Here is an 11,910-nt window from a genome sequence, read left to right as displayed (position 1 = left end):
AAATGAGAGCTATTTTGCATACTTACATGGTGCAGAATGGTGGATTCTGATATTAAGTTTCCATTCACAAACGTCTTGGCCTTTTCCATTGGAGTGATGCTGACGATACCTTGGGTGTTGGTTATAATACTGCGACGAAAAATAAATCTCTTAAAATTTCAACTGGGATTAGAAAAAGATGTGGTCCTCAGCCTATACTGCCCTTCGACTAGGCAAGCCTCCAGAGCGTAGAACCCAATGAACTATGAAAACCCCATCACCAAGAAGGCACAAGGGCACCATGAACCCACTAAATCCAATGCTGCCAAAGCTCACAGGCATACATTAGTTTATCTTTAATTTATCTTAATTTGAATCATCTAAAAAATCTTCAGGAAAGCTCATCTATAAAAAAAAAATAAAATCTTGTTGATGCAAATTTTGATTGTTTAGCCATTTTCTTAGTATCATATCAGTAGGATTCTCTCTTAATGATTAATGTTGAATGCTAGAATTGTTGCAATTAGTCTCAATTTACAGTACCTCAACGTGAGAGACATTTTGGTCAATTAATATAGGTACTTAAGAGCAAATCATCTTAAGAAGGTGTTCCTAATTTTGCAGCTAATGAGCATTTGAGTTTGTTCTCACCAGTGCTGGTCAGCAATGAGGGCTCCAGTCAGCTGGATGTCATGTGTGCATTCAGACTTGAGTTTGCCAACTGTGGTTTGACCCTCTTTGATCATGTAGAGAAGCATCTCAGAAAGCTGAGGGTCCTCGTTCAGGTTAACCAGATTAGGGAGACGATTATCCACTTTGAATGTCACGCCTGATTTCTGCATACAAGCAGACCAAAAGATAATATGGCATTTCACAGTTGGGAACAATTAAGTTTTTGTTCAGGGGAACATACCTGCAACTCTTTTGTTTCTTCACGTTTGCGTATTTCAGCTTGCTCCAGTTTTTCTCTCCATTCCCTAAACACATATATAGAATTTTTTTAAAAAAGAAAAAGCATTTAAAAGGCCATCTCCCCATTGTCACTAGTCTCTACAACTCAGTTGTGGCCGAGCCGCATGCAGCTCTTTGCCTCCTTTCGTGCAGCTCTCGTGAAGGCACAAAAACATATCGAAGTTCTCTTAATGGGCGTGCGCATTGTCAAAGTTCATTACGGTCGTTGCAAGAGAGCGTTCCTTGCGTTTATTACGGCATTTGTGTGCGCGCTTTGCTTGGGTTTATTACGAGTATTGTGACAACAAGCCCAATATGTGTGTGCGTTGGGCCTCGGTGTGTGAGTGAGTCGGGACTACTCAGCAGGAGGGTGAAAAGGAGAAAAAAAGCACCATGGCAACCGTGCGGGAGTGGCTTTATTGTTTCTGCCACCCATCTCAGCTGTGCAACCAGAGAAGGAAGATTTAACCCACAGCAAAACGACATCGGCACCGAGAATACGTCTCCCAACCACGGTCACATGACCGCAGCAGGAAACACGAGCACAGTTAAACTGACTTTCTCAATGAAAATAGCTCGAGGTTTCCCAGTTGAATGGGGATCTTTGGAGAAAATAATTTGTCAATTTCGCTCTCAAAATGCCAGTGAAAAATGCACAGTTAAACAAAAATGTGTGGATGAACAGAGAACATTTTTACCAAAGTGGGAGGGCTCCTTTTTTTTGTTGTTGTTGTTTAGTGCAATAACAAGCCACTCTGCCCTTTCTGTCAGACATCTATCACATTTTAGAGCTTCAAATGTTCACTTCAGCTCACTCCACGCCAACATCAAAATGGAATTTCCAGAAGAGACTGAACTTCCCAGTCACAAGTTAGTTACTTTAGAGAATCACAAAGCAGATGCAGTTTTTTTGTATGAAAATAATGAAGCATCCAGAGATGAATGCTTGCATCATATCAAGTGGCTTGGAACATTGGAAGGGCCAAAAAGCCATACAATGTAAGTAAGGTAATTTGTTGAAAAAAAAAATGCCTCAGTGATGTAACTGAAATCTTGTGTCCTGAACACGAAAATCTAAAACAAAAATGGCATCAGACCTTCAACTGTCCCGCCACACTGTTGAACAGAGAATATCTGACACTAGCATGGCTACCGATTCACGACTGCACTCGGACCTCTGATCATGTGAGTATTTTAGTGTTGCATTAAAAGAGAATTGTGGATTACAAATCAAGACTTGGTTGAACTTTTTGTCTGTAGTTTGTCTGTGTGAGACAGCACACAATTTTATTTTATTTTTTTTTTTAAATTACTGGCCTGTGGTCTTGGTATTCTGTAGTTGTCGATTTTTCTCATGTTAGTGTACGACATTTACAATAACTCTGGCTGAGCAAAAGTGTGTGTGAGGAGGGAATGATATCCATATGTATGATGTGTATTGCCGTAACACAGTAAAAAATGTGACTCCTAATCTCTGACTGGTTGGTTATCCTTGCTCCATATTATCACAAATCAACTCGAGTGTGCAGCTGTTGGGATGCACAACGCCTAGTGCCCGGTGATAGCTAGGAGAAGCTCCAGCACTCTCACGATCTTTGTGAGGATAAGCAACTCAGAAAATGGATGGATGGATGGATGGAAATGCCATAATGCTGACCTGTTGGCCTCTACCATCTCTCTCTCTTGTTGGCAGAGTTTGTTCTTCAGTGCAGTGATCTCCTGCTGGAACAGCCTGACCCGCTCTGGCTCGATACCCCGGGAACTCGCCTGGGCCATTCGCAGCTTCTCCACCTCTGCCTTCAACTCTGAGCAGCATACAAAAGTATTACGTAAATATATTCATGTCTATATGCAATCTCAAAGTTACTCAACAGGTGACGGCAAATAAAGTTTAGCTCATCAAAAGAACATTATGGACCTAACATTGACCCAAATTGTAACCTCAGAGTTACATCCACTTTGATTTTCATATTGTCAGGGGACGTGAACGAAATTCACAGCATTAGCTCCCCTTCGTGGTAAAAATGTCAAACAGGAGCCTGATGATCTAATGAAAAATAATACTTGCATGACAGTTATCCGCCATGTGCAGCTGACAGTGCATAAATATGGCCCGGAGGCAAGGTCAGGGCCCGGCCCTTAATTGAAGTGGGGAGGGCATAAGCTGGTGATGGATAGATGGGCAGACAGGAGGGCATGGGGGAGAGAGGGGAGATCAAGAGCAAGACATAAATAGAAAAGTAAAGATTCTCATATAAAGAAAGGGAATGGGGAAAAATAGAGGCAGAGGAAGACAACTGCAGGACATATCAGAAAGGGGCAAAATCCTTAACTTAAACCAAATGAACAACTGCGAAAATAGAAACAAAAAATAATTGGAGCAGAACAAAGTACAGGAGATAAACATTGGTCTTCCCTTGGCAGCAAGCTTTGAGTAGCAAAGTCAACACAGATCAAAACTGCACATCCACACAATCTGCATGAATAATCCATTCACTCAAATCACTGCAGCCCAGATGTGGTTCAAGTAGGTTCTAGAATGAATCATGTATATCTGACCTCGGATGAGCTTTGCGTTTGTGTCCTCATTGACCTTGGCCACATTTATGATTGTGCGGGCCTGTTGGGCATAGCGAAGAGTGCTTAAGCTTTCCTCCACATTGCTTCTTCCTGGACTCAGCGTTGCAATCATGGCAGTCTTAGAGTTGCCACCAAGGCTCTCTTTTAACAGCCTGATGAAAATGTAGAGACAATCATTAGATTGTTTTCTAAATGTATTTATCTACTACAATGCATTGAATTAATACACTTTTGTGACTTGTAATCATCTTGTGACATTCTCCCATTTGTGTTTTTTTTTTTTTTTTTTTTTTTTTAAACACACCTGGCATTCAACACCTTTCATCTACGTGCATCCCTGCGCCCGGTCCAGCGCCATTGTGGGAAACTGGTTAGCACACCAACCTAACAGTTCCGAAAAGCCGGGTTCTAATCTGGCCTCTCCTGTATGGCGTTTGCATGCTCTCTCCGTCCCTGCGTGTTTTCTCCAGGTACTCTGGTTTTATCCCACATCCCAAAAATATGCTTGGTAGGTTGACTGATGACAAAATTTCCTGTAGGTGTGTATATGAGTGCGAATGGATGTTTGTTTACAGTATATGTGTCCTGCAATTGGCTGTCTTAGGCCTGACTCCAGCACGGCCGTGACCCGAGTGAGAATAAGCAGTATAGAAAATGGATAAATGAATGAATGAAAGCCTGAGGCTACTGGCAGTGAATTATGGCATATGCCTGAGACTTTCCTCCTGTTAATGTCATATAAAGCCATTGAAAAAAGATAGAATGATAACTATGGAAATACCTTTAGCGGATTTTGCCATCACGAGCAGGACATGCGCTGCTCTAACAAAACACAGTTTGCAGGAGGACGTGTTTTTTTTATTCTGAGAAAAATAAATTAAATTAAGGAAATTTAATCAGAATATTATGCTTATTACTGAAAGCATGTATGAAGGCCCAGCTATAAAAAAGGGGGCGTTCCTGCCAGTCTATAGATCAGCAGTGCCAAACATTCCTTGCTCTACTTTTTTATTCCTTCTGCCATAAGGTTGCTAAAAATATAAAATGTAAAATGATTGAGCAGCAATCATTCATTCTGTTGTATGGGTACCGGTTGTGCTCTCATAAGATATTAATTAGTTACGTTTCCTTAACTATGTGTCTATGTATACTACAGTATACTGAACAAATGTATGTTCAGACAGTATATTTCCTTGTTGTAACTGTTGTACTTTGAAATGGTTGATTGTAAAACTGAAAAGCCCTTCTGGGACTAATAAAGTATTCTGGATCAGATCGGCAAGTCACTTTAATGTATGTGAAGACCGACATAGAAATACATAAAAATGAATGATTCAATATCCAACTCAACATTGTACCATTACGATGACTGGAGTTGTTGTCATTGTACAAGTCCTATGCTTTCAAAAACACTCCAAGACAGGAATAGCACCTTTGAATCAGAAAAGCTCCAACAAGCAGAGGTGTAAAAACAAAACAAAAAAACAAAAACAAAACAAAAAACAATTAAACATTCACCAATTTATAGACACTGGCGTAATGAGGTAGGGGCACGTTCAGCTGTTGGGCAGTCCACGAACATAAGTGAGCATTACGGGCTAGTTGTAACCCTGCAACATCACCACAAGTAAGCTGCTGGTAAACATAACTGAATGAAAACATGAAATATGTTTCACCTTTACAGGGCACTGGGCTTACTATAGTCTCTGTAGTGCGAAAGAGGAAAAGTGGTTTAGTCCATTTGAGAATAAGAGCAGCACCATCTTTGACAGGGAACACCTACATTTTAGGGGTGCTCCACCCATAGTGCGTACCTGATATAAGGGTGCATCAATGACAGATTATAGAGGACTGGAGAATGCATGCTCCTGAACGTCTTTTCTGACTAACCCACATGAAAGAATATGGCCCTTATGTCTGACATGTATTTCACTGTAAAATCAAACAAGAAAACAAACAACAGGCTCTCTTACCATGTGAGGACAGACTCTCTGTAGGGTATAAAGACCACCTTCTTGGTTATTGCTTGCTCAGCCAGTGCAGAGATGACTTTTCCAAGTGTAAACAGAGATTTGTTGATGCTGGCACCCTCCTAAAAGAATACACAAAATGTTCCTTAATATAGCAGAAGCATTACATAATTAAGATTATAACAGTAATCAAGGCAGCAGTGATTAATCAAAATTTATTTTATACTCAATAAAAACATTACAAATGATAGTCCTGATATTGGAAGGGTTAATGTTAGTTTGTACCCTGAGTCTATCCGCGTTTGTCTGTGCGGAGTTACAACGCTCGCTTCCTGCTAAGTCCACTAGGTTGATCTTACTGGTGATATTGTGCACATGTTCTTCTCCCTCCACCAACTCCATCTGTGAACAAGCACATGCATCCATACTCACATTTAAGCACCTGTATCCTCAAATGTACTTATAGGAACTGTACATTCACTAATATTTTGAAAACATAATGTATAGTACTACACCTTAGTCTGTGTCATAACAAGGGTAAAGACGGAATGAGACCTGGAGCTTTTATCATTCATCCCAGTAGCGGCTGTTGCTCTCTGCTTGTTTCCCAGTTCAAGCCATCCCTGGATTAATGTCACAAAGATGTTACTTCACTACCTAAACAGGCAAGTACTGGTTGTCTACACCAGTTTAACATAATGAGCCAAGGCACATATTTTAAATTACATTAGAAAAATTGCACTGCACAACACCAAACAAAAAAAGTATACACTGTAGTGAAAAAATTCTGGTCTCAATTTAATTATCACTGTGAAATGTTTGCATGGTATGAATGACAACAGGTGGATATACAGGTTTAAAAAAAAAAAAAAAAAAATGAATGGATCGCTGAACCTTCTGACATCTAGCAGAGGAACAAAGGGATGTTATTTAAAGTGAATAACCATTCACCCATTTTCATTTTCCACTTATTCATGTCATGTGTGAGCTGGTGCCTATCCCACCTGACTTCAGGCAACAGGCACGGCAAACCCTGGACTGATTATCCTTCAACAGCCATTCGCAGGGCACATGTAGACAAACAACCATGCACATACAGTACCTATGAAACATGTTGTCTTCAATTAACCTAAAAGGGATTAATTGGGAATGTAGAATGAAGCAAAAGAACCTGGAGAAAATCCAAACGAGAATTGGACAACATGCAAACTCTATAAACGAAAGCCACACTGAGATTTGAACACTGAAACTCAGAACCGTGAGATAGACAATACAACCACTTGTTCAACGCGCTGCCAAGTTTCAGGCCAATTTAGTAAAACTCGCACAGCAGTTAGAATGGACTGATCTGAAAGACACTGAACAAACGTTGGATGCCTCTATGATGTTTTAACACCCATTTCTGTTCTTTATTTGCCTGACACGACTAGAATCTAGAGTAAATCCTCACAGAGGGGTCAACATTTTTAATTTGAGCTTATTATTTGACACTGATAACTTACTGACGTAACAGTTTGATGAATTCAAAATTAGCTCAAATTACCTTTAATCATACCGTTATTAATAATTAATGATACTCACCTATGTGAAGACACAGTGTTAATGATTTCTCACAATAATTACTGGTAACAATGATTTAACAAGGCAGAATACATACAAACATATGTAACACTTCCCTTATACAAGACTCTGCAAGCATTTGCAAATAATTACATCCACAGCATTCCTCTGAAATCACAATGTCCGATCGCTGGTGAGCTATTTTAAGATGACCTCGGGGAGCTCAAGTAATCCTTGGGTGCAACCTGGTGCTTGCAGGCACAATGTTGATGGCCCCCGATGTACGGTCGTCTATATTTACTGTAAATTCATTTCACATAAAAACATTAAATGGCTAAACTTACCTGAATGTCATTGTACGAGTCCACAACATTCCTGTGGAGAAAAAAAGGCAATGCTACTTTTAGCATGGGACAATAAAGATATTCGAAATGTAATACCCCCCCCCCCAAAAAAAAAGTGTTCTTACGCAGATAGCTCTGCAACATAGGGTCCATGAATTGGATGCTCCCTCACCCTCAGCTGAAATATCAAATTCAACTTTATTCTCAGGGAGAAAAAAAAAAACTCAATGACCACTCCACAACCTCATTAAAATTAAAGGTCTACTCGGAACTAAAGTTGAAGAGTTTACCTAAAACCAATAACTCTCCGTTGTGTGCCTTTGTCCTAAAAGTGTATTTTGTCACAGTGGCTGTCTTTTGTCGTACTAGAGCGACTACAAATACTGGAGACAAATTTGTTTATTTTTGACATACTTGGCAAATAAAGATGATTTCGATCACATTTTCCCCGTAGAAGGTATAATTTTGCTCAATACTTACAGGCATCCTCCTCTGGTTTGGATCATCTCTGGTCACCAGGAGATCATGGATCTTCTCGTTGTATACTTCAAAGTAGCTCATCTCCACATGACATTTGACCTGGGAAGCAAGAACTGTCATCAGCTATTATTTTGCCTAAATCAGGAACTCTCAAAGTGTTGTACATGCCATGTACCACTGGTGGTACATAAGCGCCCTCTAGCTTCTATTTGAAAGAATCACTGATTCAGTCATTCATTTTCCATACCGCTTATCCTTAGTAGGGTCGCTGGCATGCTGGGGCTTATCCCAGCTGACTGTGGGCAAGAGGTGGGCTACAACCTGAATTGGTCACCAGTCAATCACAGAGCGGATAGAATAAAAAAAACTGTCAGACTCACATTCACACCTAGAGCCAATTTAGAGTCTTCAATCAATGTATCGTGTATGTTTTGGGAATGTGGGATGAAACTGTAGTACCCAAAGAAAACCAACATGGGCACAGGGAGAACATTAAAACAACACAGGTGAAATTGGATTTGAATCCGGGCCTCAAAACTCTGATCCGGAGGTACTAACCAGTCATGCTCTGTGCCACCAATCACTGAATCAGATTTTCAAAATCTGCATGTTAGTGTCTTAAACTTGTTTTAATCCAGTACAGTAAAGTACAGTTGTTTAAAATTTAAGGGTATCTTACAGTTACAACAATATTAAATGGGCTTAAGAATTTTTTAAGAATAAAACCTCAGCCTAGCACCCTACTGTAATTTTCATGTTGGTCAAGATGGTGCAGTTGAAGTAACAGGTTTGGGAACCACTAGCCTATTTCAGCTATTGCCATGCCATTTAACTGAACATGGTACAGTAGGTTTGGTACCCGGAACTGTAAGGCAAAGTTGTTCAGTTACTTCCAACTGAAAACTACAACTATGAAGAAACAGTTTTAACTTCTCTGGCATTCTCAAACTGAGCAGCAGCAGCAGCTTTTTACAGGCATAGTTTGTATTTCAAATTGTGCGAAATTGTTTAATTGCCTGATAACATGAATATCAATTTAAAATTTGAGAAGGGATGTGAATTAGGCCGATTAGTACCTAATGAAGAGGTCGGGGAATGTTGTATTGCTCACATATTCGAACCTATAATGTCTGTTACAATGAAACAACAAAAATATGCAAGTACACAACAAAAGTACCTGTTCATTTTCCATAGAGGAAAGCCTTAAAAAAAGTTCCTGGCAGAAGCGAGGTATGACTCCAGCTTCCTCTCCATAGCCCATCATCCTGCCAAACAACCGTTTTTAAATAAAACCCAACATTCATTCACTTAGTAAGTAAACTGAAAAGATGAATGGAAATGAATCAAGTCTGGAAAAATACCCACGTATATGATTTTCCAGAGCCAGTTTGGCCATAAGCAAAGAGGCAAGTGTTAAATCCATCAAAAGCGTAAAGCAGCAGAGGTTTCGCCAGAGCCTCGTACACCATCTGCTGGTTGGCAAATGAGCTATCACTTGAATCCACAGAGCACAAGGAGAAGTCATAGGTGAAGGAGTAGCTCTGTTTAGAGTCTGGATGCCGCACAACTGTCTCTTGGCCACTCATGAAGATCACCTGTGAGGCGTTTTCTGCCTTCTCTCTAGGATGGGCAAGAAGCACAACGTGGTTGTCGAGCTGTGATAGTTCCAAGTAAAGACACAGTGAAAACATTTGGGAAAAAAAAGGAATTATGGATCTTAGTAGCTGTTGCAATCAATGTGAGAATTTTCATACATTTTCAAGGTGAAAATGAAGCATTATTTCACAAATTTTCATGAAGCTGTGATGCAAAGACTAAATGGATTGATAAAACATGTTGGTCAATTAATGCATGTTTTTGCTTCTATCAAAGTGCCAATTGTCTCAGTTAGTTTCACAAAGGAGGAGTTTGTTATCAAAGTTTACTAATTCCAGTGTTGTGAATTTGTGCTAAATTCCACAGGTTACAGACAATGGAGAATGGGCTAGGTTCTGTCCTGTAAAGAAACCTTTGTTGTAGATGGTTCAAGGTTCTAGACTAGAACAGACGACGAGATTAAAATTAAGGACATTTTCGATAAAATAAGAAAAAAAATAAGGGAATTTTCGATAAAATAAAAATATGTAGTACACAGTCTCATCTGAAAAGGACCTGGCATTTGTTTTGACAGAAAACTTGCAACAATGCAAACACAAACCTGGCATTAAAAGGGCGAACACGGACTGCAACAGTGACTGCACTGTTCTCCATCTTGAGTGAGTGTTCAGTCTTGGAGGCCTCAGTGGAACGGGGCAAGGACTGTTTAGAAGGTGGAGCAGAGGAGGTTGTGGGCTTTCTGGTGTTCTCTGACATTGAGCATGAGGGCGCAGCAGTCGCCCTCACCTGCGATGCTGTGTTGGCTTTAACGGTTCGAGGAACCGGCACTGGTTTACTGTCCTCTGCTTGTTTACTCACTCTGGATTTGGACCGGTCTAAACTAATTGATTTGACCAGCACTTGTTTGGGAGTTTCTTTCAGAGTCAGTTTCTCGAAGACGTCTCTCCTTCCAGCAATTTTGAAGAACGGTGTCGTTTTAGTGGGTGTTTTGAACGTCTGGGCCTGCTCATCGGACGGCCTACCTGTGGTGCTTCGTGACTGGGACGAGGAGGATGGAGTTTTGTTGTGCGCCAGCTTCCTTAGAGTTTCCAAGTCACTTGTGGTCCCCCGACCCGTGCTGCCCTTACTTGCAGTCTCTTTCAAGCTGATGGAGCGGAATAAAGGGGAAGTCCTACCGTTGGATTCCTGGAGGATTTTAGGCTTTGCGTGTGAGCTCACTTTACTAACCACACGCGGCGCCTGAGCACTTCTATCCATGGAGGGTGTCTTGGTCCTCCGTTGCAAGGTCATTGGCTTATCCCGAGCTGGTATGAATTTATTTTGGCTGGACTCAACCAGAGTCTCCTCTGCACTGTCAGCTCCAGTCTTTCGCCGTGACCTCCTCTCAAGAGTGAGCCGGTTGCGGTTGGGTGCCTGTCCGCTTGTTGACTGCGCAGAGATTACATACGTCCGGTTCATAGAGCTGCTTTTACCGCTGTTGTCACGCGCAGAGTCCCCGGGTGGTGGTGGTGGCTCAAACTTGGCGAGACTTTTGACTGTTTTTCTCTCAGCTGAACGCTCTCTGCCTGGGCTCCTGGTTGTCGACATTAGATGGTCGTAGTACGCTGTATGCTTTTTAGTCTGTACGCTGAATAACGACATTTTTAACGACTGCTAAGAACAAGGTGAAAAAAATCGTAGCTTGCTTAAAACGACAGTCAAACGCAATATGCCAAACAACACATTAGAATACTGTTTAAAAAGTAACAGAAATCCATTTTGTTATTAAAAAAAAAAAGGTTATTCGTCCGCGATAAACGAATTACTATTTACGGGTTGCTGCCTTCATCGTCGCTTCCGCTTTCACCCGCCTCAATTTCAAATCCCAGCCGTCAGCGGCAGTTGATTGGATACATCGGGATAATTACGTCATTTTCATGCGCGTATTGTAGGTACATCAGACAAACACTAGGTGGAAGTAGTGTACTGTCTGTAAAAAAAAATAAATACGAAGCTTGAATAGCTTTTACCATTTACTTTTGAATCTGTTTGGCTTTGATACAAAGCAATACATAACTACATAACTTAAATATATCCCCGCACTGAAAACATGTATTTGGAATAACTTGTCGTGCATAAATAAAACCCATTGGCACTACAACCCAGAAAAACTAACTATTTCTTATTTTTGTGGATTTATTGCTTTATTAATTATTAATAGCCAATTATGATGCATCAAGCTAGATTCAAAAGAGTTCTTAAAACATATTCATGCAAACACCACAGGCACGAAAACGTGTGACAAAAAAAACATTGGAGGATGTGCGAATTTAAGATTCAAATTAAATGTGCCTCATTTCTTAATTTTTTTTTTTTTTTTTTTTTGGTCTGGCTTCCAACTTGAGCCAGGCCTTCTTCAAACTGTGCCACGTGAATTCCCTAAAAGAATTGACTAAAATCATTGTCTGTTT

General features: G+C 40.5%; 1 protein-coding gene across 2 annotated transcripts in view; it reads right to left on the bottom strand.

Annotated features, from left to right (window-relative positions):
- Positions 1-11,321, bottom strand: part of kif14 (kinesin family member 14) — a 21,735-nt gene extending 10,414 nt beyond the window's left edge. For both annotated transcript variants that reach the window (XM_061825809.1, XM_061825811.1), the window contains exons 1-14: positions 10,062-11,321; positions 9,230-9,484; positions 9,042-9,129; positions 7,865-7,963; positions 7,510-7,562; positions 7,385-7,415; positions 5,996-6,103; positions 5,766-5,882; positions 5,484-5,602; positions 3,490-3,662; positions 2,588-2,735; positions 893-956; positions 631-815; positions 27-129 (exon numbers count right to left, since the gene is read on the bottom strand). In XM_061825809.1, the coding sequence (XP_061681793.1) occupies positions 27-129; positions 631-815; positions 893-956; positions 2,588-2,735; positions 3,490-3,662; positions 5,484-5,602; positions 5,766-5,882; positions 5,996-6,103; positions 7,385-7,415; positions 7,510-7,562; positions 7,865-7,963; positions 9,042-9,129; positions 9,230-9,484; positions 10,062-11,101 (2,583 nt within the window). In that variant the 5' untranslated portion in view covers positions 11,102-11,321. The remainder of the gene's footprint in view (positions 1-26; positions 130-630; positions 816-892; positions 957-2,587; positions 2,736-3,489; positions 3,663-5,483; positions 5,603-5,765; positions 5,883-5,995; positions 6,104-7,384; positions 7,416-7,509; positions 7,563-7,864; positions 7,964-9,041; positions 9,130-9,229; positions 9,485-10,061) is intronic.
- Between the last annotated feature and the right edge of the window lie 589 nt (positions 11,322-11,910).

This window comes from Syngnathoides biaculeatus, chromosome 7 (assembly GCF_019802595.1).
Source record: "Syngnathoides biaculeatus isolate LvHL_M chromosome 7, ASM1980259v1, whole genome shotgun sequence".
Lineage (NCBI taxonomy): Eukaryota > Metazoa > Chordata > Actinopteri > Syngnathiformes > Syngnathidae > Syngnathoides > Syngnathoides biaculeatus.
Note: the sequence above shows the minus strand (reverse complement) of the source record. Positions and strands in the feature narration are given on the sequence as shown.